Below are 26263 nucleotides of genomic sequence, written 5' to 3'. Positions count from 1 at the left end.
ACTAGTCATGCTCACTATAGTTTCAGAAGGATGCAAACATTTAGGTGTACAGAAGATATTTGCATGGCAGTTATCTTACTAGAACAGAAGATAAGGAGTAAAACCATTATAACATAAAATATCTAAAGTAAAAATACAATAAATGGTACAAAATTGCAATTGCTTTTGCAAAATGAACAATAACATTTTTATTTTACTATTTGCAGGAATGTGTATTTATCAGGGTCTATCTAGCAATGCCTAATGTCTATAATCATATTAAATTAATATGTCATCATCTCATTGTGCCAAGCAGTTTAGTAGCTGTTAAAATAGTTCTTGAACAGCTTGCTTTGCATGCTGTGATTATCATATCTGATTGCATTGCTCAGACTCTGCCAGAACCACATCTCGGCTGAAGGGTTCCTGGGCCATTCTCGCAACTGCAAGATTCTGGAATGCTGGTGGACTGGCTCCAGCAGGATTAACACCATCACATCCATTCCTTCCTCCAGTAGCCTCTGTTGAACAAGGTAAGTGGCTACCTTAAAAATTACACTGACTACAAAACTTTCTGTGAGCGCAAAAACAGACTTCCTGTCGGACACTTTGGTTAAGGTTCTCCATGATGGGTGACCCGGGGTTCCAGTCTTGATCTTCCAGACACAGCGGCCGGACTCTCTTACCCTTATCCTCCAGTTCAACTCGCAGGTGGTTCAAACGAAAGTTGTTTGGGGTAGGCGGGGTATATGGTCATTAAATGACTTGTGCGCTAGGTGCCATCCTGCAACAATTATAGTTTATTTTAATTAATTTGTATTCTGAGCTTGTGATTAGGCGGGCCCAGCTGCCAATCAGGCCCGCCCGTAGATCCGCCCCTGCTTGGGAGGACCAAGACTCAAAAGGCAACCCATCCCCCATTGGGCAGCCCGTTAACACACAAATTACACAAAAGCAAACTATACAAACGAATACACAAGTCACACACAAATCACACAATCAGACTAAGTATAAAGTAACTAGAATGAAAGTTCTGGGTGTTGATATTGTTAATGTAAATGTCTTGTGTTGAAAGCCAGGTTTTCGTTCCGTGTCGGAGTGATGATACTGGTATTGTAGGCTCCGACTGCAGTGTTACTCCCCAGGTGAACCTCGGAGAACAAAGATATGTGATGTGGTAAATATGTAACAGATTATTCAAAGGCCAAAGTAAACAGGTAAGTCTTTAGTTGAGGTTTAAACATTGAGACCGTGTCTGAGTCCCGAATAAAGGCAGGAAGATTATTCCACAGTTGTGGAGCTTTAAAAGAAAAGGCTTTTCCACCTGCTGTGATCTTTTTGATCCTAGGAACAGTTAATAACCCTGCGTCCTGCGAACGAAGTGAACGTGCTGGGTTGTAATGATCAATAAGTTCACTAAGATACTCTGGAGCTAGGCCATGCAGTGTTTTATATGTTAATAAAAGTATTTTATAGTCAATACGGAATCTAATTGGCAGCCAGTGTAATGACGATAGTAGGCCTACGGGTGATCAAATGTGATCAAATTTTTTAGTTTTCGTTAGAACTCGCGCTGCTGCGTTCTGGACCAGTTGGAGTTTGTTTATCGATTTACCAGAACATCCTGCTAGAAGACGAGTAATAATCTAGATGAGAGGATATGAATGCATGGATTAGTTTTTCTGCATCACTAGTATTTAATATGTTTCTAATTTTGGCAATGTTGCGCAAGTGAAAGAACGCTACCCTAGTTATATTATTAATATGTGTATCGAACGAGAGATCTGGGTCTATTGTGACGCCCAAGTTCTTTACCTCTGCGCTGGGGGTTATAGTAAAAGAATGTAGATTCAATGCTACATTACGTATCTTGTCTCTTGCTGCCCTAGACCCAATTATTATTAGTTCTGTTTTATCCGGGTTTACTGCTAGAAAGTTACACGCCATCCAATGTTTTATCTCTTCTACACATTTCTCTCTACACATTCATTTTACTGTTTACACCTAAATCATCGGGTTTTGCCGATAAATATAGTTGTGTCGTCTGCGTAGGAGTGGAAGCTGATGTCGTGCTTATGCATAATCTCGCCTAATGCCAAGCGCAGATGTAACAGAGGTGAAATGAAACTTTTTGATGGTTTAAAATCCCACCAAATACTTTTCAGCATTTTGTACATATTTGTGTTACTTGTGTGGGGGAGTTCTTTTATTTTGTTAAATGAGTTGTAATTATGTACCGTTTCTTTAAGAGACGCCATTTTGTGTGCGCGTTCTTGCGTCATTCTCAGTGTTTGAGAAGTGAGCTAAGAGAAGGTATGTAATTCATGGCTCCAAAGTTAACTTATTTTTTTCATTCATTAGAAATGTTATAAGTAAACAGTGTGTAGTAAAAAATATAATAAGTATGAGTGTAGACGTGTGTGTAAGCTGTAGTCTAGCTGTGAACTTTGTAAATGGTCATTTTTGTACATTTCATTCGATGTATGTTTCTCCGCTCTAAAGAGCTAGTTTCCCATGTGCTGAGGGAGAGTGCCACGCAGGCTACACATTCACTACAGTCGTCAGATTTTGTTTAATTTGTTTGCTCATACAGATCAGTCACCAGCACAAATAAAAAGAACTGTTTGAATCGACTGGGATCCGAGTCTCCATTCAGCCAGAGTAACACAACACAGAGACACAACGCAGGGTTACAGACTACACGACTTTTTTGTCCCTCACGATGTTCACTATGTCAGATTAGCAGTTATATTCGTTTCATGTCGTACTCGAGGAACTGGCAACACTACACGTTAGTCACTGACCAAACATCGTCCGCCTCCCGGCGTGAGTTCGTAGATCATCGCACGGGGGCGGGGCATAGAAGCTGACAATAATGGCTACAGTTTACATTTGTGCGCCACAGAACATTCTGTCTTCCTATTGGTCAGCGTCAGGGAGCACATCGTGGAGCATGTCAAACTAGGCGATAAAATACAAAAAATTCTAACAAGCATTCTAACATGCTTTTCGTCGGACAGTCCGACGGCGTCGCTCACGTCAAATTACTGCTCGTGGACTATGTCATACTACACGGACCTTTGTCGCTCGTGACACTGAAATTTGGATCCGACGCAGGCAATTTGTCGGCTCCGACAAAATCGGGTCAAAATTGGGCTAAATTCGTGTAGTCTGAACCGGCCATAAGGGTAACATGTAAAGTGTAAATAGAAGTGGTCCTAGGACTGTCCCTGGTGGGACACCATATTTAACCTTCACAGATTTAGAGGTTTTATTATTAACATTTACATATTGGAAGTGGTCGGTCAAATAAAATCTAAACCAGGAGAGTGCAACTCCTTTAATATCTACTGTAATGTTTCAGGGGAGGGTGTGACGCAAGTGCAAGAGAACTAATTTATTCAATACAAAACACCACGTCTAATAAACAGAATCCAGGGAGAGAACAGAACTAAGAGACATCAACTAGAAAGAGACAGACAAACCCTACCAAACAATACACACGGGGAAACACTATATGAAAACCAAAACACAATAGATACAGTGCACACACGTAACAAGGAAGCTAATATAAACGCTACGGAAAGGACACTACTACAACGGTTAAGCAAACAGGGAGATGTGAACACATGAGAACATGACAACTAATAAACCAAAACACATGAGATGCAATGAATACAGGGAAATATGAAATACCAGCAACACTACAGCATAACAAATAACTAAATAGACCACGAGAGAGTGAACCATAACATTACTAATGACGGGAAACATAAGCAACAATCACACAAGCGTAAAACACAGGGAACATTAACCAACAGACGAGCAGAGGGAGCGAAACAGGGCGAGACTAAAGTAAAGAAGAAGGAAGGCAAGACAGAGGAGTGACGAGGGACTCACGCACAAGGAATGACCCACACGGGAGTAAAACACGAGGGGGTTTTTATACACAGAAACAAGACGGTGAAACGAGACTCAGGTGTACAAGACTGACGATGAGGGCGTGACAGACAGAGGGAGGAACGAATGGGAGCGGGGAGCTAGACGGGACCAGGGAGGAGGGAGGGGCTGGACGTGACACCTACCGTGTTTTCTAGTCGATCCAGCAAAATGTTGTGGTCTACAGTAGAGGTCTGCACTCCCGCAGTAACAGTGATGCCGGTAACGCGTTACTTAGTAACGCGTTACTGTAGTCGGACTACTTTTTTCAGTAACGAGTAGTCTAACGCAACTACTATTTAAAAACTAGTAGTCAGATTAAAGTTACTTATCTAAAACATCGTGCGTTACTATTTCTGCATTTCGGGGGAACGTAGGTTATATTTATTCATTCTTATTTTTTGGCTACACGTTTCTTACGCGGTTACGTCATCTCTGCTCTGCGGCGCCAAAGTCAGATGGAAGGAGAGGTTCGCCTTTAGCAGCTGGAAATACAGGCATTATTTTGATTTTATTTCGGCTAAGGAAGACAACATTAAGGTCCGTTGTACACTCTGTCCTGGCGACAGAGTGCTGTCTACTTTCAAAAACACAACGTCAAACCTGAAAAAAAAAAAAAAAAACCGGGGCTTGGCGGCGAACGTAAATTGTTACCGGGCGGGGTGTAAAATTGACTAAATTCAGTATTATATCGCGATCGATCGATCGCCGGTGGTTGGCGCCAGATCGAACTAGTAACTCATTGAATCATAGATGTGGATCAGAGGTAAATAAACTGGATTTTTTTTTCGGCGTGAGATATCGGAAGTGTGGCGTAAGCGTGTGAAGACAGTCAAATGCGTGTGTCTCAATGCGTGACAGTTGGCAACCCTGTAAGTGGGCGGAGTTGAACAGAAAGACTGTCTTATTTATTTATTTAAAAAACATGTAAGCCTATTTCAAGAAAAAGTTTACAAATGCCAGTGTCATTTTTGATGTTCCGGTTAAAATACATGTCAATAAAATGAGTATTGGCAGAACTGGTAGTCATTTTCATGTTATAGGGGCGGGGGATCAGCCTCTGCTGAAAGTAACTAAAAGTAATCTAACTTAGTTACTTTTAAAAGCAAGTAGTCAGTAACTTAACTGAGTTACTTTTTAAAGAAGTAGTCAGTAGTCAGTAGTCGGATTACTGTTTCAAAGTAACTATGGCAACACTGCGCAGTAATCCCGCAGGTCCCGCGGGACCCGTCAGAATATCTTGCGGCGCGGGACAGAATTTAATTGTTATTGGCGGGAGCGGGAGTTGAATTAGTCCAGGCGATGCGGGAGCGGGACCACATAAACATGTAGAAAAATCCCGCAAATTAATAGTCTAGAAAATTATAATAATAACAACGCAATGATTTCCATGCATAAGGAACACGACAAAAACAACTAATCATTCAGTAAGTAAGCAATAAACTAATTCAAAATATTGGCTAAGCAACTGGTGAAGTGTTGCGTCATTGTGTCATTTAGATACCGAAATGGCAGAGACTGTAGACGGTCAACCAGGTGGAAAGTGTGGAAAATTCAATTAAAACAGGTGAATACACAATTAAGCCAACTATAGGAAAGTCTGATGTATGGAGGTCATATTCCAATGTAATTAATGGAGATGGAAATCGTCAACCATTTGCTTGTTGTGAGAGATGTCAGAAAGTGTTGGTGTATTGCACGGGCTTGCTCCTGAGTACCTTCAGGAACTTATTTCCTATTACGAACCCCCACGCCCACTAAGATCACAGAGTGCTGGTCTTTTATTAGTTCCAAAAATTAATAAGGTAACAGCAGGGGGAAGAGCCTTTTCTTGTAAGGCCCCCCAGCTTTGGAATAATCTTCCTAAATGCGTCCGGGACTCCGACACAGTCACAATCTTTAAGTCTAGGTTGAAAACCCACTTATTTAGTTTAGCGTTTGATAATTAATATCCCCCCTTAGATAAAAGTACAGATCCAGGGGTTCATAGACGAAGGGTTTTATGGTAGACTGGGGCGCTGGTGCTGTCGTCCTGTCACTGCTCGTGGTCACTCAAGTTTGTTGACAGTGCAGTGGATGGATGCCATTGTCTCAGAATGCCCCCAAGCCTATGTTACCTTCTGGTTCTACAGCCTTTTAGCTAGGCTGTAATAATTTAACTAAATGCCGGAGTTGCTGCCACACTCCGGAAATGTTTATAATTTTACCTGTCCTGTATATGTCCTCATACAGAGCTAATTTTCCCTGTTTCATTTCTCCACATGGCTGCCCGCCTGCTTGAGGAATAATGAGATGAGGAGACCAGTGATCCATCCTGAGCCAGCCACCTCCTGCCTAACCGGATGCATACATCATGATGGACATTATTACATATTTTTCCTTTTCTTTCTCTTCTTTCTGTCTAAATTGTTGTTGTTGTCATGGTGGCCGGTGTCAGCCAGAGGAGGATGGGTTCCCCCCCTGAGTCTTGGTTCCTCTCAAGGTTTCTTCCTCATGCAAAAAACTAGGGAGTTTTTCCTTGCCACTGTCGCCTTTGGCTTGCTCACTGGGGGCTAGGACTCGGCACTTGTAAAGCTGCTTTGTGACAACAACTGTTGTAAAAAGCGCTATATAAATAAAATTTGATTGATTGATTGATATGTCATCAGACGCCATGCGTTTGGATTGTGGTAAGAAATGGGACAGCTTTTTAAATGTTTTAATAAATACATAAGAAAATTTAAAGTACTAAATTTAATTAATGCAATTCATATTAGGATTGCGGGCGGGAGCAACAGAAATGTGTATGTGGCGGGTGGGTGTGGGATTAAAACAAGCGATTTTTTGGCCGGTGCGGGCGGGAGCGGTACTAAATCAAGCAGGAGCGGGCGGGAGCGGGATTAAAACAAGCGATTTTGTGGCGGGATCGGGATTAAAACAAGCGATTTTGTGGCGGGAGCGGGTGGGAGCGGGATTAAAACAAGCGGGAGCGGGTGGGAGCGGGATTACAAAAGCAGTTCCACGCAGACCTCTAGTCTACAGTATCAAAAGCTGCACTAAGATCTAACAGTATAAGGAACAAGACAAGCCCATTGTCGGATGATATATGTAAATCATTCACTACCCTGATTAAGGCTGTTTCAGTGCTGTGGTTCGGTCTAAATCCTGATCCATCCTTTTCATGGATACTATTTGATTGGAGATAACGGTTTAACTGATTGGAAACTGCTTTTTCTAGAATTTTAGATATAAATGGGAGATTAGAAATTGGTCTATAGTTGGCTAAAATCTGCGGATCGAGATTCTGTTTTTTAATCAAATTGTCACGTTGAGGACCCCGGCCCCTCCCTTTTGGGCGTGTGTTTACGTTGTCCACGTGTATCGTCTGCGTCTGTGGATCCTCGTGGTTGTGGTTGTGTCTTGTGATAATCTGTCTCACCTGTGGCTCGTCTCGTGCAGTGTCCTGTGCTCGTCGTTGTCTACAGTCTACATGTTGCCGTGTTCGTTTATATGTTCTACGTGCGCTATTGTGCAATATTATTAAAAATAAAAGTGACGTCTGTCCGAAGCCAGGGATTCTGTGTCTCGTCCTTCGCTCCACCCCTAACGTCACACAAATCACTACCTCACTACTCTCTAACCATAGAACAAAGTCCAAAAGGTCACATGTACAACAGAAATTATTATTCTCCAGGTACAATGTTTTGGGGTAGTTTCCATTATGTAACTGCAGTACAGTCTCGCTGATCATTTCCAGTTGGTTAAAACGAAGATCCAGCTCGTGACATTCTTGAGGAAGTTGACTCCTAGCATAGAGATCATGTTATGGCTCAAGTCTAAGATTTCCAGAGAACTTGCATGAACCGACAGTGTCTCATTTGTAAACTGCAACTTGTTCCTGCATAAATCCAGTACTTCCAGCTGAGGTAAATCATTACGATGTTCCCAGTAAAAATAAGCAAGTTGGTTTCGGTTCAGGTTGAGGTGTTTTAGGGTTCATGAGAAATAGCTCAGTATGTCATTTGGGATATGTCTGAGTTTGTTGAACGATATATCAAGATATGTTAGGTTTGTTAGAAACCTGAAAAGCCTTTTGAAATCTTTGCCCTTTTTCCACATAATGTCAAGTCGATTCCCTTGAAACTACAACTCGTTAAGAGAGCAGCTTCTTAGGGTGTTGTTACTCATTGTACTTATCTCATTCCAACTGAGATTGAGCACTTTCAGGTGCTCAAGTTTAGGCAAGAACGTGAGAGCCTGACGTGCCCCTGTCATCTCAAATTTATGTCTGTTTTGACTTAAATCCAAAACTTCCAAATCTTTAAAGGCAGACGTTAAGTGCAGGTAGACTCGGTTATGGGACAAATCCAGATATTTTAACTGAATAAACTCAGTGCCATTGAAAGATGAAATAATGACATTATTGGAAAGATTAAGACAGGTAATATTTCCCACAGGTTGCAGAAACTCTGGACTGATGTGATACATATGGTTCCTGCAGAGGTCCAGCTCTGGTCCTGTAGCCAGACACTCTGGTTTAACAAAAGGGTAGTGGTAGTAGTCTGTATCAGTGTGAACATAGGGACGTTGTACTCCCTTATCCTCTGAGTGAGCATCACTCAGACATACTTCTTCATACTTATTCCTGTTCACTGGTGATTATTCCTGTGAATGAATTCTCAATCAAAAAATTACAGATACATTTAGAAAGTTCTCAAAAACAGAAAGATTGACCTGCTGGAGCAAATTTAACCACATATTTAGAACTGAGAGGTTTTTTAGACTAAAGAGAGGTTTGAGGTCCCTTTCACAAAGAGCGTTGAACATAAATGCAAGGTTTTCAGTGATGTAAGTTGTGAAAAACCTGAGTGTGTTAGTCTTCTGGAAATTAATTGTTGGGGGTTATAGTATGATAGATCAATGACCTCCACATGAGGTAAAACAGAAAAGAACTCTCAATTTTTTATTTCACTAACCAATGTATTGAAGGAAAGATTAAAGTATTTTAAGCTTGTTAGATTCTTAAACCATGAAGAGTTTGTAATGAGTTTCCTGATAACCATAGTTCTTCCAGTTGGGACAGATGACAGAAAGCTTCTGCATCAATTTGTATTGCACCATTTTTTGTTTTACAGTGAATGCATGGGAAAGGAGTGTTGGAACAAATGGGACAATTTACAGATAAATCCAGAATTCGTAGGTTTTTTAAGCCTTTTAGTGTGGATTCTTCGATATGCTCTATCTTGTTCATGTGTAAATAGTTTTAGGAGAGATGGAGGTAAATGTGGAATCTTTTGCAATCCATTTTGTGACAAACTAAGGGTTTTCAGACAATGTAAATGGTAAAATGTGTCACTATGAACATGTAAGGACTCTTGTTGATAGTAGTTCTTGTTCAAGAGCAATTCTGTGATATTTTCATTGTTGCAAAGTTTGAACATTCAGTAGTCATAATATCATTTCCACTTACACTTAAATTCTGTAATCCATGTTGAACATCTCTTGGAACAGTTGTGATGTGATTACCATCAAGCAGCAATACTTTAAGTCTATTTAAACAAGACAAAAAGAGTTTGTCTATAACAAGGCCATTCTGTATCTTATTTCCTTTGAGATCTCTGATCATTATTGTCACGCTATGGCGGGCCCCCTACTGGTCGCCCCCGGCCACAGCGGCAGTCGTCTTGTTGCGTTGTGTTCGTCCCTCAGGTGGGCGGGGCTTATGATCCGCCTAACCCAACGGTCGTTTGTTTGTCTATATATGTCTTGTCTTTGTACCAGTTGACTGCTGGTCATTGTATCCTTCATTTGGATCATGTCACAGATTTTTGGTTTGCTATTTTCTACATTAAAACCCCCCTTTTCCCTGAGACTTGGCGTGATCGCTTCCATTTAATTTTGAACTCCCTGCCCGTCACAGTTATATTGGGTAGACTGTTAAGGAGTCCTTTGTCACTGTCCTTATTTTATTATTTTTCAGGTTGAGATGAGTGGTGTTCCACAGACAGATTTCTGGAACGTTCTGTAGTTTTCTGCTTGAACAGTCTAAATGAACATAGGTGTTCACACAATAATTTGACATCACATGGAAAGCTCTTCCAAAAGCAATGATGACCATGTGAAGAATAAACACAGAATGTCAAAATTAAAATGAACTTCATTGGAGTTGTAATGACCATAACCTGAGAATAAGGAGAAAAATATAAAATAAGATTGGTCAACTGTAACTCTCCATTGGCTGTAGAAACAGAAACTTGTCGACATAGAAATCAATAAGGATATTTTGTTAAATACATGATTCATAAATAGAGATATTTCAGTAACACATTGTTTTAGAAGGCTACATGACAGCTATATGACACCTGACTTAAACATTTTATAAATACTTACTCCAGCAAGCATAAAATGTCATAAAAGCTTACACTGTCAACTGTGATATCAAGTTGACATAATAACTAGGTCAACCGACAGATGCTTGGTGACATTAGAATGTTGGGCTGAAATATCATGTTATGATAACTGTCTTTGCAGGTCAGTTTTGCTGGTATGTCAGGGTGTCGTAATGCTGATGATATGTCAAGTGAAGCTGTTTGCAAAATTTAATAAACAGGACCCCCAGACACACACACACATCCAAACCAGACCACTCCCTACAGCCATGCCCAGACACACACACACACACATACCAGACCACTCCCTACACCCACATTCAGACACACACGCACACCAGACCACACCCTACACCCATGCCCACACACACACCAGACCACTCCCTATGCCCACACACACACACACACACACACACACACACACACACACACACACACACACACACACACATACACACAGACACACACCAGACCACTCCCTATGCCCACGCCCAGACAGACATACACACACACACACATACACCAGACCACTCCCTCGCTCACAGTCCCCTACCTACTTGCACACCTTCTCATCAGCACATGCACCTGTTCTCTATTCCCTGCCTAACGAGCATCCTGGGGGCACCGCTGTGAAAGTGATCATGTTATGTGCTTTGCCCATCGAGTGGATATTTAACACTATAACGTCTTTTGTATGTTTACGGTGCTACCAAAAGCAAAAATGTTGTGTCATAATGTAGTTAACATAGTCATGTCAACTCTACAACTCAACACCAAAGTTGACAAAATCCAATTTTGACAGGTTATGATTGTTGGAATAATTTATAAATGTTTATATGTATTCGTTAGTTGTCAAAAAAGACTGTAGATCTGTAGATTTCATGTAGCCTTTTAAACTGCATTCTTCAGGAACGCAATATTGATATTTCTTTGCCAGAACATTTTCCTTTCATTGAGTTATGAAAAGCTTAAATCTTGACACAAAATAAAATACATACAAAAAGATAATGTGACTTTTCAGCTTGATCAGTTACAAAGTATGAATCATTTTTGCATTATAATAAAAAATGAATCCTTACCATGGCAGCTGTTTGACAGTGAAATTGTTCATATGGCTATTTGCCAGTGTAAATATTCTTTGTAACAGAACCTGACCAACTCTTTTCCAGTTTCAGAATGAATATTTCAGTTACAGAACTGATTCTATTTGGGTATTCCTCTTTTTACCAGTTGTCACAAGTGTATCTCTAGATACTTGATGTTTTGTCTCTGATGTTTTGAGTTGTTTCAGCCACAGACTGATATGTCTGGCAACCTAAAAACAAAAAACTTGGATAGGCTCTACAGGAACATTTCCAAAACCTTCAAAGACATTTATCTTAAGAAGATGGGTTCATTTTGCATGTGGCAATAATAATAGTGCATCAGTAATGTTCACTGAAAATTTTCTCTCAAACAGGCTGCATCTCTTAAACTGTTGAAGGAATTCTTCACAGGACATTCCTGTCTCTGTGTTGCTTGTCAGGATCCACAAAATCATGGAATGAGACTTATCAGAAATGACATTTAACACATAAGTGCAATTTCTCAGAATGTTTTGCATTTATCAAAAGACAAAATAAGTCAGTCAGACATTTTACTTCTCTTAAACAAACATCAGGCAGGAAGCAAGCAGTTATCATATGATCTTGTGCTGTGAATTTCCCCAGTTGTAAATTTCTCTCTTCACAGGCTTTTGTTGCAGCCTATCAACTTTCCAAACTCAGACAACTTCACAAGAAAAGTCAGAACAAAAGCAAACAAAGCATAACATATGTCAGTTTCTTGACTTTGTGCTTTTCTAATCATAGCTAACCCAAATGACTGCTAACACAGATGCTGCTGTTCAGTCCAATTGCAGCAGCAACATTTCAGCACTTGCAGAGCTGCTGGGCCATTAGTATGCAACAGAGAACCGGCGACTGCAAGTGGACACTCCAGCAATTAGATGCATAGCACTCTGGTTGAACCCACAGTGGTGCCAGCCCTCATATTCTCTTCACCTGGGGGCAGCTTTCATGTATTGCTTTTCAGTGGCTGCTACGTGTTCCACATGCGGATTGGACAGCTATTAATTTTAAACGTGTTGTATCCACACAGCAGATTCTACTTCTGCACTTAGCAAACACAAGAGATAAAGAGGCCCCTCTGTTTACCAGTGAAACACATTTTTGTTTTTTGTTTTGTTTTTTTTTGTTGATGCATCAGTCTTTCAGAATCACTTTGCTGGTTTATCTCTACAAGTGCAACATTTCATAGGAGAAAAACCTTGTCCTGAATGAATTCATTTTGGTGGAGGGAATTTCGTAGTTTAGCAGCAAATAGTTTGAAGAGTTCAATGTATCAGGTCTGTTGTGTGCAATGACTACAGGGAGATTTCCCACCTGGTCCTCCACCCAAATCAAACTCAGGATGGTAATCAAATCAAGGAGCTTACTAAAAACCTGTTGCTAGCAAAGAAGCCCAAGCATGCAGACGGGGAAGCTTCAGAATCAGGCAATGACGCCTGAGATTTAGAACTGTGTGCAGTTCAGTCTTTTGAGCCCATGTGTGGAGAACTGAGCTATGGCTGTGCTGTGGAACTTCAAGCAGTGAAACAGGAAACAGTTCTGTTCTGGCATTTACAGTCATTCCTAAGGCACTGTATGGGACCAGCGAGAGAAACGGCCCAGTTCGGATCTGCCAAGATCTGTGGGGGAGTCTAGTTCTGCTAGCTTGCATGACTGCATTTTTGTACCTCTTTGTGTTTTGAAGCAAAACCTAGCAGCATTTTACAGGAAGTAAAGGTTTCTCTTAGTAATAAAATGCAAAGTGTTGCAGCCATTTTCTGCTTTGGACTGAGCACGATCTTTATTGTTGGCAATTGCCTTTGGAGTTCTATAACTGTCGAAGATCTGTATGAGCTGGTGTTAATATCCCTGGGGTTAATATTAAGATTTTTCAGCACATACCAAATATTCCATAAAAGTCTCTACTACTCCACAGTTTAAAGTGTCATGATTGCACGTTTTAGTTTAAATTCTTTAGATTTTTTTAGATGTTAATAATTTCATTTACTCAAACATAAATTGCTCATTGTTAGTAAATTTAGCATGAAGCATGTATTTCAGTAGATATGAATATTAATGAATGAAATGTAAATAACTTGGGAGAGTGTCAAAAGAGGGGAACCTCAGATCATTTCGTATGCTCATTAAGCTAAGGGCATAAGAGAGCCTGCTCTTTTGCGCCTTTAAAAAGATGTCCTTCATAGCTCAATTAGTCTGCCCTGATTCCCAGAGAAGCATTTATTTAATAATGCCCAGGATTAAAGGAGCTAATTATAAGCCTTTCGTGTGTAACAGGGAGTCTTTCCACTCCCTTGGTGATAGTGCTGGCCACTAACCTATATGTACACGCTGGGGTGTTGGATGTACTCACAAAGCCCATTCTGTGCAACACTTCATCTATTATCTGTTGCCCCCAATTCCCCAAAACTAATATGGCACCTCCCTACAGGACCTGCACAGCGTAACATGCAGTTTACTCGAATGCTCTCATCGAAGTGAGTGTTTACAGCAAAGCAAAACTGTGAAAAGGAAAATATGTAATTAATTATAAAGATGTGCCTCTTGCTGGGAATCACAATGATGATTTAATGATCAATGTTCAAATAATTAGGCCCTTTTGTTTTACATTTAGTTTCTTCAATGTGTCAATGTGTACATTAAGTCATGAACAGTTTGTCTGGTTTGATACTGAGTGTGAACTTTCATTTAATAAGAAATAGGCACAAAAAAACCTTAAAACCTTAAGAGCTATCGGCTTATATCATAACTGAAGTGACAGAAGTTTCTGTGTAATAATGATGATAGTTTGACAGCATAATTATCCCCTCCAATTTGAATAAATCTGAATATTTTAACCTTAGAGAGATGACAGCTCAATACCGTATTCTTATTCTAAGAGTTACTGAATGACATTGACAGTGACCATGACAAATATTTCCAGTGAAAGGGATTCTGTCCTCAACTTTGTGTTCTCACAGACACTAAGTTGTTGTCATTAACATGCAAAATACACTTGTTTAAATATTGTATACAAGCAGTACACTGAAATCCCATGTAATCCCAAGTTCAAATATAGATGCATAAATAGTACATATAGCATATATAAATATTTGCATATTTTAAAAACATAGTCAATTACATGTATCTCTTAAACATGTGCTTCACAGATAAACATAAAACATTTTACGTGAACTGATCTTGATTGTACATAAAAATAACCGAGAACTAAACATAACAGCCTTTCAGTTTCAACTCCTGTTTTCATTCTCCCAACAGTGAACTGACCAAATACTAACCAGCGGAGCCAGCGGGAAGAGCTAAAAACGCACAGATGAGAGTGTAAAAAAAAACAAAACAAAACAAATCTAGACTGCATTTGATTATTCCTGGCAGTGATCTTAAACTTTGGTTATAGCCGGTACTTTCTCATTACAAATACATTTAGATTTCAAAGCATCCCAAATCAGTATAAGCCATCAATATCTCCTCCTCTGTGGCGTTTGCTAGGTGCTGGTACCCATTAGCATTTGTTTTGCTGCTACAGGATATCTGTGATCATCCTAGAAATGTCAATTGCAGAATGAATGCTACCTACGTTTAACCAAATTTCACTTATTGAAATTAACAGCATAACATGAATTAAATTTTTTTTTGACATTTAAATAATAATATTTGGAAGACTAATACTAAAGTAAAAGAACAAATATGAATATAAGGTCATACTGGAACACATGCACACTTAGCCCCAATATTACAGCCAGGCCGGGTAGTTTCAGACTCGCTTGTTGGGGCTTTGTCCAGGTTCTAGCTTCAGCTCTTTATATTGAAGCTGTAAAATGCAGATCACAGAGTTAGAGCAGCCATGACGTTCACAGTGCTGGACTTTCAGTTCCATTGCCAGTTATGCACAGGTGGATGTGAGCAGAGGGCCACTCACCTTTTGCACGTCTGACGGAACTCTGGAGAGGAAGTCCAGCAACTCGCTGTTGTCTATGAGGTAGGGGTCACGCAGTTTCTTGGTGAATTTATTGACACCTGAATGAAATGTGTTGGCATGGTTACAGACAGCGCTGAGCCTATGTATAAATGCCTAAAAACTGGCTAATAGCTTCACAAAAGTCACGTTGCATTTTACTATAAGCTAACTAAAAACATAAAACAGCGTAGAACGCTTACCCCAGATTAAAACAATGTACCTGAGAGGAATCAAGTACATTAAGAGAGAGGCTACACACAGGGCCACTATGGCTAACCAGCTAAGGAAAGGCACGGTCCAGTTAAACGTGCTGCAGGGAGAAAGAGAAGAAAAAGAGTGAGAATGTACATCACCAAACTACACCAAAGAAAGTCAATCCCATCAGATCTCCAAGTAGGCACAGACTAAACTATGTAAAGCTGATCCCATTAGATCTCCAACTAGGCCCAAACCAAACCGTGTAAAGGTGTGAAAGACTTACTTCTTTAGTCTTTCTCCACACGAAGCCACCTCATCTAGGATCGTCTGGATGGTGATGCAGATATCTTGAATGGCATACAGCTTGTCCAGTATTCCCTTTATATCACTGTCCTATTCAATCAAGCAATCGTTTAGAATATTATGTTCTCTAAAATGAAATTACATCTGAAGTAATAAACAATATATAGTCCGCTAATCCTTCTCCTGCTCTTTTGACCAAGTGCCATTTTATGACAGAAATTTAACAGTATTAGTTTCACATGAAAGCTAGAAAGGAAAAAAAAAACTAAAAGTTTGTGTCTAAGTTACACTGGTCCAACAAAAAACCTCCCTGAAAAAAAAAATGGCACAGACAAGGAGAAATGTGATGTGATTAAAAACAGAAGGAGAGGGGGCGGCTCCCTTTTGTCTGAGCCTGTACTCCTCTTCGGAGCATGAGTTCTCCTCTCTAATATTTAACACAATAGCACCTCATCTCTGGCGGCAGAAGGTATGTCCATTTTATTTCGTATGTCTAATCTAGTGTAATGTCTGTCAAAATACAAGCTTACTCAAGGGAATGGAGGATAGAAAACATCTGCCCAATATTTTCCAACAGTGCAGTAAGTGAAACTGTAGTTCTTCAAATATGCAACTCAAATTTAATTTACACTAGAATGCGAAGCACTAGAATGTGTTGGGCAGTGGTGGTGGAAACGCTGGGACAGCACCTGCTTTGACCTTTTGGCTTTATGTTTGATGATGGCGATGAAGAAAATGGCACTTATGTTATTCTTTCCCCCAGCAACATTCAGAGCCCATTCAAGAAGTGAATCGTCCCCATACATCAACAGGGGCGATTTCTGGAGGGTGAGGGAGTGAAATCTACCCTTGGCACGTTTTCCTGACCAGCAAGCAGGTTAAGTGCAAACTTATGCCGGGACTCATTGACTGTGGGGACTCACTGAATGAAAAACAGGTGCTTGTATCATTCGTACCAAAATAGTCCCTTTAGCCCCCAGGGCCAAAGGCTGACCAGGTAATGGCTGCCTTCTGGCAGCCGAAGGGTTATTGGAATTAGGAGGCAACGTTTGGACTTAAACATCTGGCATATGTTGAACGCAGTATAATCCTCAGGTGCGATTAAAAGAAAGCACTGAGATGCTTAAACCACCTTTTCTGGCTCATCCCTGAAGCTGGTCACAGAGTGTAAAGGAAATGATGGGATGTTTCGAAAAGCATTTTTAATCAGCATCATCGCTGTATTATGCAGTATATTATCCGTGAATAAATCTTTTTCTAGTGTGTATTCACTGGTTGGTTCCATGAGAGGTAAACTGTAACAGTGTTGAGGAAGAGTGTAATGAGGATTTACATGTCAATCATCTCCTTGCCCTTTTAACAGTCATTATGTTTGAGAGAGTGGGCCAGTGTTCAGAACACACCCCAGTGTTCAGAAAAACCCTAGCATCACATACAGCATGGACAGGGACGTCAATTGCTTTGTCTCAAGCTATATGTTTACAGTACCTTATCCTCTTTATTACATTCATCGTCTTCATTTTCAGAAATGTCCTCGATCGCTTGCTGTTGGGTCAAATGAAACATAAAGGTTGGGTATTGTTTGAGCAGTCTTAATGAATGTTTACAAAAACATTCAGCTAAATTCACAGTAGGTGGATTTTCTGAATTACAAAATCAGTGTCAAAATCAAATACATATACTGAGAAAATACACTGCAGTACAGTAGTCCTGCTATGAAGGATGATAAAACAGTGACTCCTACATTCAGATTGTGACACAGCACCACCTCTGTTCACAACAATGTATCTATATGTGTGATGGTTTCTGTATTGTTCTGTAATAATTAAGACAGACAATAATAATTAAGAGAGTTCTTGAATAAGTTACTGAATAACAAATAATAGATAAGAACTACAAGCTATAAATATATTTTTGGGAGAGATTCTTTATCCAATAAACATATTTTAATTTTGTAGTGAATATTTATTTTTTCATTGTTTGTGCCTTATCTGAAGCATAACATATCTAAGTTCTTAAATTGGGAGTTTTTGGATAAAATTAGAATAAAAATTTTTATGGTATACTGTGTCAAGTGGGCAACCTCTCCAATAAGGGTGCTCATGCAAATGAATTTGTACCCATTCCATGCCACCTCTACAATTAAATTGGAATCAATTTTCATATATACTTACCTTGGCCACATTCAGCAAGGCATGAAATTACTTTGACAAATTTAATTGGAAGAAAAAAGTAAATAAACTTGGTAAATGGAATGACTTTTAAATGCAGGTATCTCTTCTCCCTGTTTTAATTACCTGAAGTAATTGGAATAAAATATTAACATACAAGTACACCTTTAAAGAGCACACAAACAGGCCATAAGACCATGACTTAATGTATTAAATGGAAATGATTGACTTCCCAGTTATTGCTTTCCAAATGGTCAAATTATGTACTGAAAAATAAAGTTAATTTAGTAAAAAGTAAAAAGATAGTAAATAATATTCCTTGGGTATTTTCATAATCTTGCACAACAGCAGTTGAAATACATGGCACTTATTTGAAAACATTGAAGATGCATTCTGTGCATTGTAATGAATGTGCTAAGAGATTTTGCATTGTGAGACTGGTTAGCTGCCATGTCTGTTCAGCAGTAGCTAACATTGGGTCCAACTCTAAGGCTGATTCACTCACGATGCTGCCAGAGGCCAGCATGACGTAGCTGCAGGCAAGCAGCACCAGCAGCGTCAGTGGAACCATGAAGAACTCAAAGTTCCACACCACCAACACGAACGCCTGCACAGAATAGAGCACACAGAGTAGGGCTGGACAATAACTCAATATCAATATATATCGCGATAGTAAATGTTTCAATAATGGTAATGTGATTTTTACACACATTTTCAATAAACGCTAATTACAACATTACAATGTTCATAACGGGGCTGCCTTTAGTTCTTTGCATTCAAGCCAAGCATGAAAGCTCATGTGTCACTTTTCAGCAACGCAATCAGCGGTATCAGATCATTTACTCATGAACGAGAGCTTTCAGTTCATGAACGAATCAGAGAATGAACGAGAGCTTTCAGTTCATGAACGAATCAGAGAGTGAACGAGAGCTTTCAGTTCATGAATGAATTACTGAACGAATCACTGAGCATGCGCAGTTCCCTCGCAATGAATGTCGCCACCTCCAGATTCGCGGATGATTCGGTGATTCGGTACCTGGATTTTGAAAATTGGTTGAGAATTGATAAAGTTATGATATTTATAATATCATGCATGTATGACATTAAAATATAATACATTAATTACAATGGAAGTCATGTGACTGAAATTCACAATCTAATTCTAATTAATCATAATTAAAAATTAATCATAATCATAATCTAATTCGAAGTGATGTTAACTATATTACCATTTAACAACAAGTTATATCAGAAAACACTGAGATATTAAACTACACAACACTGGTATCAGTACCGATTTCAAGAAAACACTGTGGGAACGAGTTAAACCGATACGCCGCTTTTAGCCTAAAGTTGCTAGCTACCGTGACGTTCGATACGCAAATGTCAATCATGACTACCTATTTTCTGCGGTCTAGTAAAATACTTTCGCCTGCACAGATTTCGATTAAATTTGGTCAGTATTGAGATAAAAGCTGTATTTTTAGGTCCACATTAATTTCGATGGTGTCCGGAGCATTGATGAAGCCCACAGACCGCTTGAAAACAACAAAATATCTTCTCACTGGTCTCCCGACCTGAAATTGCCTCAGAGTTGACTATTAGCAGTGCCTTATGACTGGCTGGGTTGTGCTTGACGAAGTCACAGTAGTATTCAGGAAAAAACATACACCTGCTAGGGTGTGAGGAGTGATGTTATATGACACCCTTACAAAAGTACAACATAGTTTGGAACACATTACTGAGTCAGAATTTTTCGCATCAAACGTTGGTTCGTCAACATACCTATAATGTGATAAAAAAGCTAATTATTTCGAATCATTTTGAGTATATGTATAAATATTTAACTTAATTAAGTTTAACGTGCTGGGTAATATTGAAATTGACCTTGAAAGTGACGTACAAGTGCATTAATTCCAACTTGTGAAGGTGTATGAACCCAGCAAGCATGACTTTTTTCATTGTGCTGAATCGCGGCGTGCGCGAACTTACAAAATTCGAGAGGTGCATGACCTCGCGAATCAACAGCGCACGAGGCCCTCGTGCACGGGCGGAGCCACAGCGATTACGTCATTTTCGCTGCGCGGACCCTTGCGCTGCTCGCGAAGCGTCAAGTATAAACAAGGGCTCTGTTCAAAATAGACTACTACATACTGGATACTGCATACTGGACTCAGTATATACTGGATACTGCATACTGGTCCTCGTAGTAGTATGCAGTACAGTTTACAGTATGCGACAAAAGCAAAGCATACTACGGGGTCACGTGAACGTAGCGTTGCATGATGGGATGCAGTACACCACGAAGATAGCTCTGTTCGCGTACTGGAATATTTTGCGGAAGTAGTAGGTCATCCGGGTATGTTTCACGTACTGGAAATTTTCATTTTGGTCACATACTGCATACGGCATACTGATTTGGGGCTCAATCAGTACGCCAGTAGTATGTAGTAGGCTATTTCGAACACAGCCCAGGCTTAAACCTAGGGTGACCATATTTTCATTTGGAAAAACCAGGACACCTTGGGCATACTGTGGCATAACATAGGCCCACGCAATACTACAATAACATGATATTTACAGTTGGTTTATTAAAAATGCTTTTCATTAAAACTCAACAACAAAAACTCCTATAACAAATGATAGTCCAATGAAGGTAATTTAAAAACATTTCCTTACTAAAAAAAAAAAACCCGGGAAAGGACGTGAAATACGGACATGTCCGGGGAAATACAGACGTTTGGTCAACCTAATAATCCTAGCTTAAATTTAGCTTTAGTGTACGTCTGTCAGGGCTGACTCGGCTGCCACTCCCTCTACCACCAGGGGGGCACCCGAGCCAGTCCTAGACTTGCTGCACGTAATCAGCAATGATTCGTTTCAGCTGTTCTAAGGCTTCTTAAGAAAGCTTTTGGAAACGGATCATTGCTGATTCGTTGTGGTTTCCATGCGCTTTCAGCCGGTATCCTCGGTCTCTGTTGTTTACTCTCACGAGTTACAAGGTGTCTCATCACCTCTCTCTCTATCTTTGTTTGTCTCCTGCTCTCCTTCGAGATTTCTCTCCTGCGTCGCTCCCTGACCTTCCTCAAGTTTTCACAAGCCTATTTCTCTTCCTGTCATTTATTTGTCTTTGTTTTTGTGAAGGGTTTTGTTTTGTTTGCGGCGTTTTCTGCCTGCTGGCCAGCTTCCTTCACTGGCATTTTCAGTTTCGTTTTCGCGTCGCTTTCATCCGTGCTATTTCTGTTACGTTTGTTTTATTTATTTATTTTTCTCGCGTCTCCTTACGGGTGAGCTCTTGTTTTGTCACGCGTTGAGTTTTTCCGCGTTCGTTTTGTTTCATTGTTTTTACCGTGCTATCACGGTTTATTTTGTTTCCCCTTTCACGCGTCGAGTTTTCCGCGTTTGTTTTGTTTGTTTGGTTCAGCGTGATTACTTTCTTGTGTTTTGTTTTTACATACGCTGGTGTGGTGTTAGACGGCACTTGGGTCCTCCTATTCTCACTCACTATACGCGGTGGGTACTTTCCTGTACTCCCGCGTTACAACGTCCTCTTCCACCCACCCCAAACACAATACCTCACTTTGTTACTGAAGCACCTAAAGTGAGTGTGTGTGTTATCTTGCATGTGTGTGTGTGTGTGTGTGTGTTTGTGTGTGTGGGTGTGCATGCGTTTGCAGTCATGCTACGTACCATGAAAGCACACATGCTCCTCTGGGTAGACTCCCACTCAAAGCAGCTGTTGATGTAGGATCCCACGTTAATGAGGAACATGACACAGCGTTTTACTCTGTTAAAGTTCCGCTGCAGCTCCTGTGAAGAGGGAAGGTGAGGGAAGGAGGAGCTGGATTAGAATATAAAACTGAAGAGGGAAGGAGGAGCTGGATTAGAATATAAAACTGAAGAGGGAAGGAGGAGCTGGATTAGAATATAAAACTGAAGAGGGAAGGAGGAGCTGGATTAGAATATAAAACTGAAGAGGGAAGGAGGAGCTGGATTAGAATATAAAACTGAAGAGGGAAGGAGGAGCTGGATTAGAATATAAAACTGAAGAGGGAAGGAGGAGCTGGATTAGAATATAAAACTGAAGAGGGAAGGAGGAGCTGGATTAGAATATAAAACTGAAGAGGGAAGGTGAGGGAAGGAGGAGCTGGATTAGAATATAAACTGTAAGACTGCAATTAATGCAAGCTCTGAATTTTCTGGCAAGATTATGAAAAAGTCCCCACAAGGATCAGTGGAACTTTGTGTGAGAGGCTCTATTATCCTCTCCACCAAGAGAGAACTTCAGATGACACCATGTGGCACAGCTGGGACGTAATCCCAAATCCCACCTCCGTAGTGCAGAGTGACTGTCTAACCAACAGCATGCAAGCCTATTCCATCTTAAATGATTTTACAGAAAGGCTCTCAAGCTCCACTCTCAAGTTAAAGTGGCAACATTCAAATTCTGGGCAGCGGCGACACTGAAACCATGGGCGGAGCCTGCCTTCCGCATTTAGGTACATGCGTGCGGAATGTGTGGGGCGCGGTATTGTGAAGTCTCTCGGCGCTGAGCCCAGCAGGAAGGCCGTGAAGTTTGCCTGTTCGCCTGAAAAGCCGCCTTTAGGGCAGGACTGCTTCAGCCCGGCCCCTCTAATTCAGTCCCTTTTGTTGCGCCGGCACATTGAGGCAGAGGACAAAAGACGCACTCCGCGCCGGGGCCACAGGCTGCCCTTCTGGGGTGGCCCTCTCCTCCCGCACCAGCCCGCTTGACATTTCTATTGAAGGGCCGGAGCAGGAGAGGACAGGGCGACACCCCCCACTGCAGAGCCGCCTCGAACGGCTCGCGCAATTGTGCCTCCGCCTGGGCCTCACTGACCCCCATTGGAGGAATTCTCCCCAACGTTGGCGCTTTGATTTGAGCCATCATGACAGCCTGTTGGATTAGAAGGACGCTGAATGTGAGGTCCGAGTCCCTACCTGCTTCGATAATTTGCAGTCATCTTCTATATACTTCTGTTCTAGCGGCATGAAGGTACGCAGGCTGGCTTTAACCTGAGAGACCGATGTAAGTGAACACATGCAATTAGTTACAATTTGCACTGGAATATTATTGTACTCTCTCCATATAATTAATTAGCATTTATTAGTGCATGACAGAGTGCCATGGAAACGAAAGAGAGCGTTAGCAGAGCGTGGCAGTGGGGCGTCAGCAGAGGAGTGCTCACACTGTTGAAGATGACGTCTGCTTCAAGGAAGATGACCCCCTTTGTTGGCCCTGTCAGCTCCTTGTTTTTCAAGACGTAGGCCTTCTGTTCGCCGCTGTGAATCTGCAGGAAGAAGACGTGACAGCCTGCTGTCGGGCAGAACCCCAAAGGACCCCCTCCCTCTCCCCCATCCTGACCCTTGCTCCTCCACCCGCGGCAGCATCAAACAACCAGCCCCAGCGCACCCCCCGAACCCCCCACGCCTCCTGAGCCACACCACAGCATCTCTCCCCACTCTACCACATCTCTCCCCAAACTCTGACAAGTACCATCTCATTACCAGCAATCCTCTGTCACCGAGACATTACCCAACCACCAGGAGGCTTTCTGCCACCCAGCTGTGGACTGTTTACAAGTGTGATCGGACCAGTAATCAGTCCCTGCCTGCAGCATTAAGCTTTGAACATGCAGAACCCCTGCACCCTGCTGAGACTCACGTTTAATAATGGAATGGCCACTTTGCCCAGAAAATCGGCATTTTTGTCTCTGTCTTCGTCATAGACGGTGACCTCCAACACCGTGTGGATGTCTTTCACATTCCTGTGGTAAGAGCAAGTTCAATATAATGTTGTCATAGGCCTAATTATCAAATGTTTTCAATACAAGTATACTCTAGCAAAAAAAGATCTTAAAAGCTTAAAAAGGGTTGGGGGATTTATGAATACAGACATAACACAATGTCAGAGTTGATCTCTCTCCTATTCTAAAAGTTGAAGGGAAAAAGATGACAGAGATATTTCTGATTTGGACTTCTAGCAAAGCCTAGAAAGTTCTTTAAAGGACCTCTATGGACCTCTAATGCTTTACCTGACACCATAAATGCTTCTCCTACTGGGGCAATCTGCACGAAGCCCAAAATAGTTTTATCAGCATTTTTATGAGTGTAGTTTCAGATGAAACTGTTCCATCATATTAGTTATATGAAGAGTGAAGATGGAAATTCAAATATTTGATTAATGTTATTTGAAATAGCTGGGCCATTGTGTAAGTCATACAGAGAGAGGGTTTCTTAGTCACTTACAAAGTAAAGACTTTATTCCACTCAGGGTTTAGATTTTTGTATACTGTGTGTGTCTGTAGACGATCATTACCAAGCTCCAATACACAGAATGGATCGCTCTTCCCTGTAACACACATGAACAAATTCTGCAGTTTCAAATTGCACAAATGTACATTACAGTCAAGTGTGTGTGTTCATCAAAATAAATAAATAACATTTCTCTGCAATGTTTGAGTGGCTTGATAAAAAATGTTTGTTTTTTATCTTCATTGCTGGGGGGCCAGATTCCATAATTTTTTCCATTATTCCATTAAGAACACTACAGGGCCAATGATGACTCCTAAAGTAACTATAATATGTTTTCTTTAACTATTACAACTGTGCAAACTATAATGGCAGAAAATGCATATACCATTCAGAAAAATAATTTTTTTTTTTTTGTGTGTAATTTTTCAGCTCAGAGAAAACATACAAAAAGTGTTCATTAAAGACACTCTTGTATTTTACTATTATTTTATTTTTGCTTGTTTTTATCTGTGTGTGCACTTTTAAAAGGCCTTTGTCCATCTTTGCTGGGGCAACAAAAAGGGAGTGTGAATTCAGAGGCGGGCTCCTCCAGTGAGAGACCTCCAGAATGCCTTGGGTGAGTCGCACAGCACCCCCAGTGGACAAAACTCTCATCTCATTGTCTTCCTCACTAGTACTCCAAAAGGGTTTTTGCATTGTAATTTTACAGGAATACTCCAACAGCAACATAATCTAAATCTACTGCATCTGTTTTGTATGATCATAGACATTACATTTGATGTGTTTCCCTATAATGTGATTGATGTGATTCCCTTAGGTCTTGACCATAAGTGTGTGGCTTTCCAAATTGTGTGAAACAGGTAAACATTTTTGTCTGTGGTAATTGATAATGAAACAATACACTGGAGTATCAAACCACATGTCGTAATGTTTAGCATTTTCTCTTTGTAACTCAAAATGTAAGATTTCTTTAAACCTTCTTTTTTTTGGTAAATACCTGACACCACTCAGATAATGACAAGCAAAATATAAACAACTCAGCTACTCTCAGCACCAGAATTGGCAGTGTGCAAAACACTCTGTGGTGGGCACATTAAAACCATCCTGCCTTCTCCTGTTGGCATTTCAAAGAGGTTTATAGCCGTTATGCTGAAATCTGAGGGGAAAATGTGTCTGAAAACGAGACTTTTGTTCAGTTATGCCAGTGCACTCATCTACCAGCTCTCACCTGTGACATCAGCAGCCATCAGACCCTCAGCTCGTAGGATCTTTACCTGAACAATTCCAATATCGTTCAGATTATAGAAAGACCTCAGCAGTCTCTGAAAGAGACAGAAAGGAGAAAAGCAAGAAGTAAGAGTTGAATGTTTGAATTCTGCCCTGACAGTCCCACCTGCCCGAGGACAAGACTCTACTTAAAGCTCTGGCAACTCCAGCAGACAGACGCCAACCAACAACAAACTTTCCGTGAGAGGCCGTACAGGAACAAACGCCTATGCTGTGGGTACCTACAGGGAATATTGAGCTGCCACTTCAGATTATCCATGGGCTCTTAGCAATACGTCTTTATTGGGCTCACTTTTTCTCATAGAGGGTCACTGTGCAGTGGTGATGAGCATTCTGTAAAGCATACATTGACTGGCTCTCCAGGGAGACGAACAGAACAATGGTGTGTGGTGAATAGAGCTCCGGCTAGGGTTAGCGTTGGCTGAGATATCTTTCTCTTTGTTCAGCCCAGTCGCAGCCCCCACCATATCCCTTCTTCCAGCAGAAAGCATGGCGAGCTCAGACTACACTCATGCATCAGTGATCTAGCCCCCCCATCTGACCATGTGAATGAACTGCATGGTAGAGCATGCCAAGGGACTGTGCCTTTATATTTTAAAAGTTTCTTTGTTTCCAACCAGTTTATTTGTTTGTTTGTTAAACTCTTTTCAGCATCCCTTAAAATCAAGGGGAGAATCTAAA

At 40.8% G+C, this 26263-nt stretch overlaps 3 protein-coding genes across 4 annotated transcripts in view; 1 reads left to right on the top strand and 2 right to left on the bottom strand.

The window, feature by feature from the left end:
- The window catches only part of nr2f1b (nuclear receptor subfamily 2, group F, member 1b), a 28523-nt gene extending 27316 nt beyond the window's left edge, over window positions 1-1207 (top strand). Inside the window, exons 4-5 of the transcript XR_013124299.1 lie at window positions 372-512; window positions 1059-1207. The gene's annotated coding sequence lies outside the window, so the exon portion shown is untranslated. The remainder of the gene's footprint in view (window positions 1-371; window positions 513-1058) is intronic.
- A 7645-nt stretch (window positions 1208-8852) lies between these two features.
- Window positions 8853-9523, bottom strand: tlr8b (toll-like receptor 8b). The gene is given in 4 exon segments (XM_076986440.1): window positions 8853-8935; window positions 8938-9148; window positions 9150-9316; window positions 9319-9523. Coding segments are annotated over 4 exon segments (666 nt in total).
- A 2341-nt stretch (window positions 9524-11864) lies between these two features.
- The window catches only part of mctp1b (multiple C2 domains, transmembrane 1b), a 44664-nt gene continuing 30265 nt past the window's right edge, over window positions 11865-26263 (bottom strand). For both annotated transcript variants that reach the window (XM_076986550.1, XM_076986549.1), the window contains 12 exons: window positions 25524-25617; window positions 24290-24392; window positions 23706-23808; window positions 23230-23331; window positions 22982-23056; window positions 21713-21832; window positions 18528-18629; window positions 17340-17396; window positions 15832-15941; window positions 15551-15660; window positions 15312-15409; window positions 11865-15203 (listed from right to left, as the gene is read on the bottom strand). In XM_076986550.1, the coding sequence (XP_076842665.1) occupies window positions 15147-15203; window positions 15312-15409; window positions 15551-15660; window positions 15832-15941; window positions 17340-17396; window positions 18528-18629; window positions 21713-21832; window positions 22982-23056; window positions 23230-23331; window positions 23706-23808; window positions 24290-24392; window positions 25524-25617 (1131 nt within the window). In that variant the 3' untranslated portion in view covers window positions 11865-15146. The remainder of the gene's footprint in view (window positions 15204-15311; window positions 15410-15550; window positions 15661-15831; window positions 15942-17339; window positions 17397-18527; window positions 18630-21712; window positions 21833-22981; window positions 23057-23229; window positions 23332-23705; window positions 23809-24289; window positions 24393-25523; window positions 25618-26263) is intronic.

This window comes from Brachyhypopomus gauderio, unplaced genomic scaffold (genome assembly GCF_052324685.1).
Source record: "Brachyhypopomus gauderio isolate BG-103 unplaced genomic scaffold, BGAUD_0.2 sc47, whole genome shotgun sequence".
Taxonomy (NCBI): Eukaryota; Metazoa; Chordata; class Actinopteri; order Gymnotiformes; family Hypopomidae; genus Brachyhypopomus; species Brachyhypopomus gauderio.
Note: the sequence above shows the minus strand (reverse complement) of the source record. Positions and strands in the feature narration are given on the sequence as shown.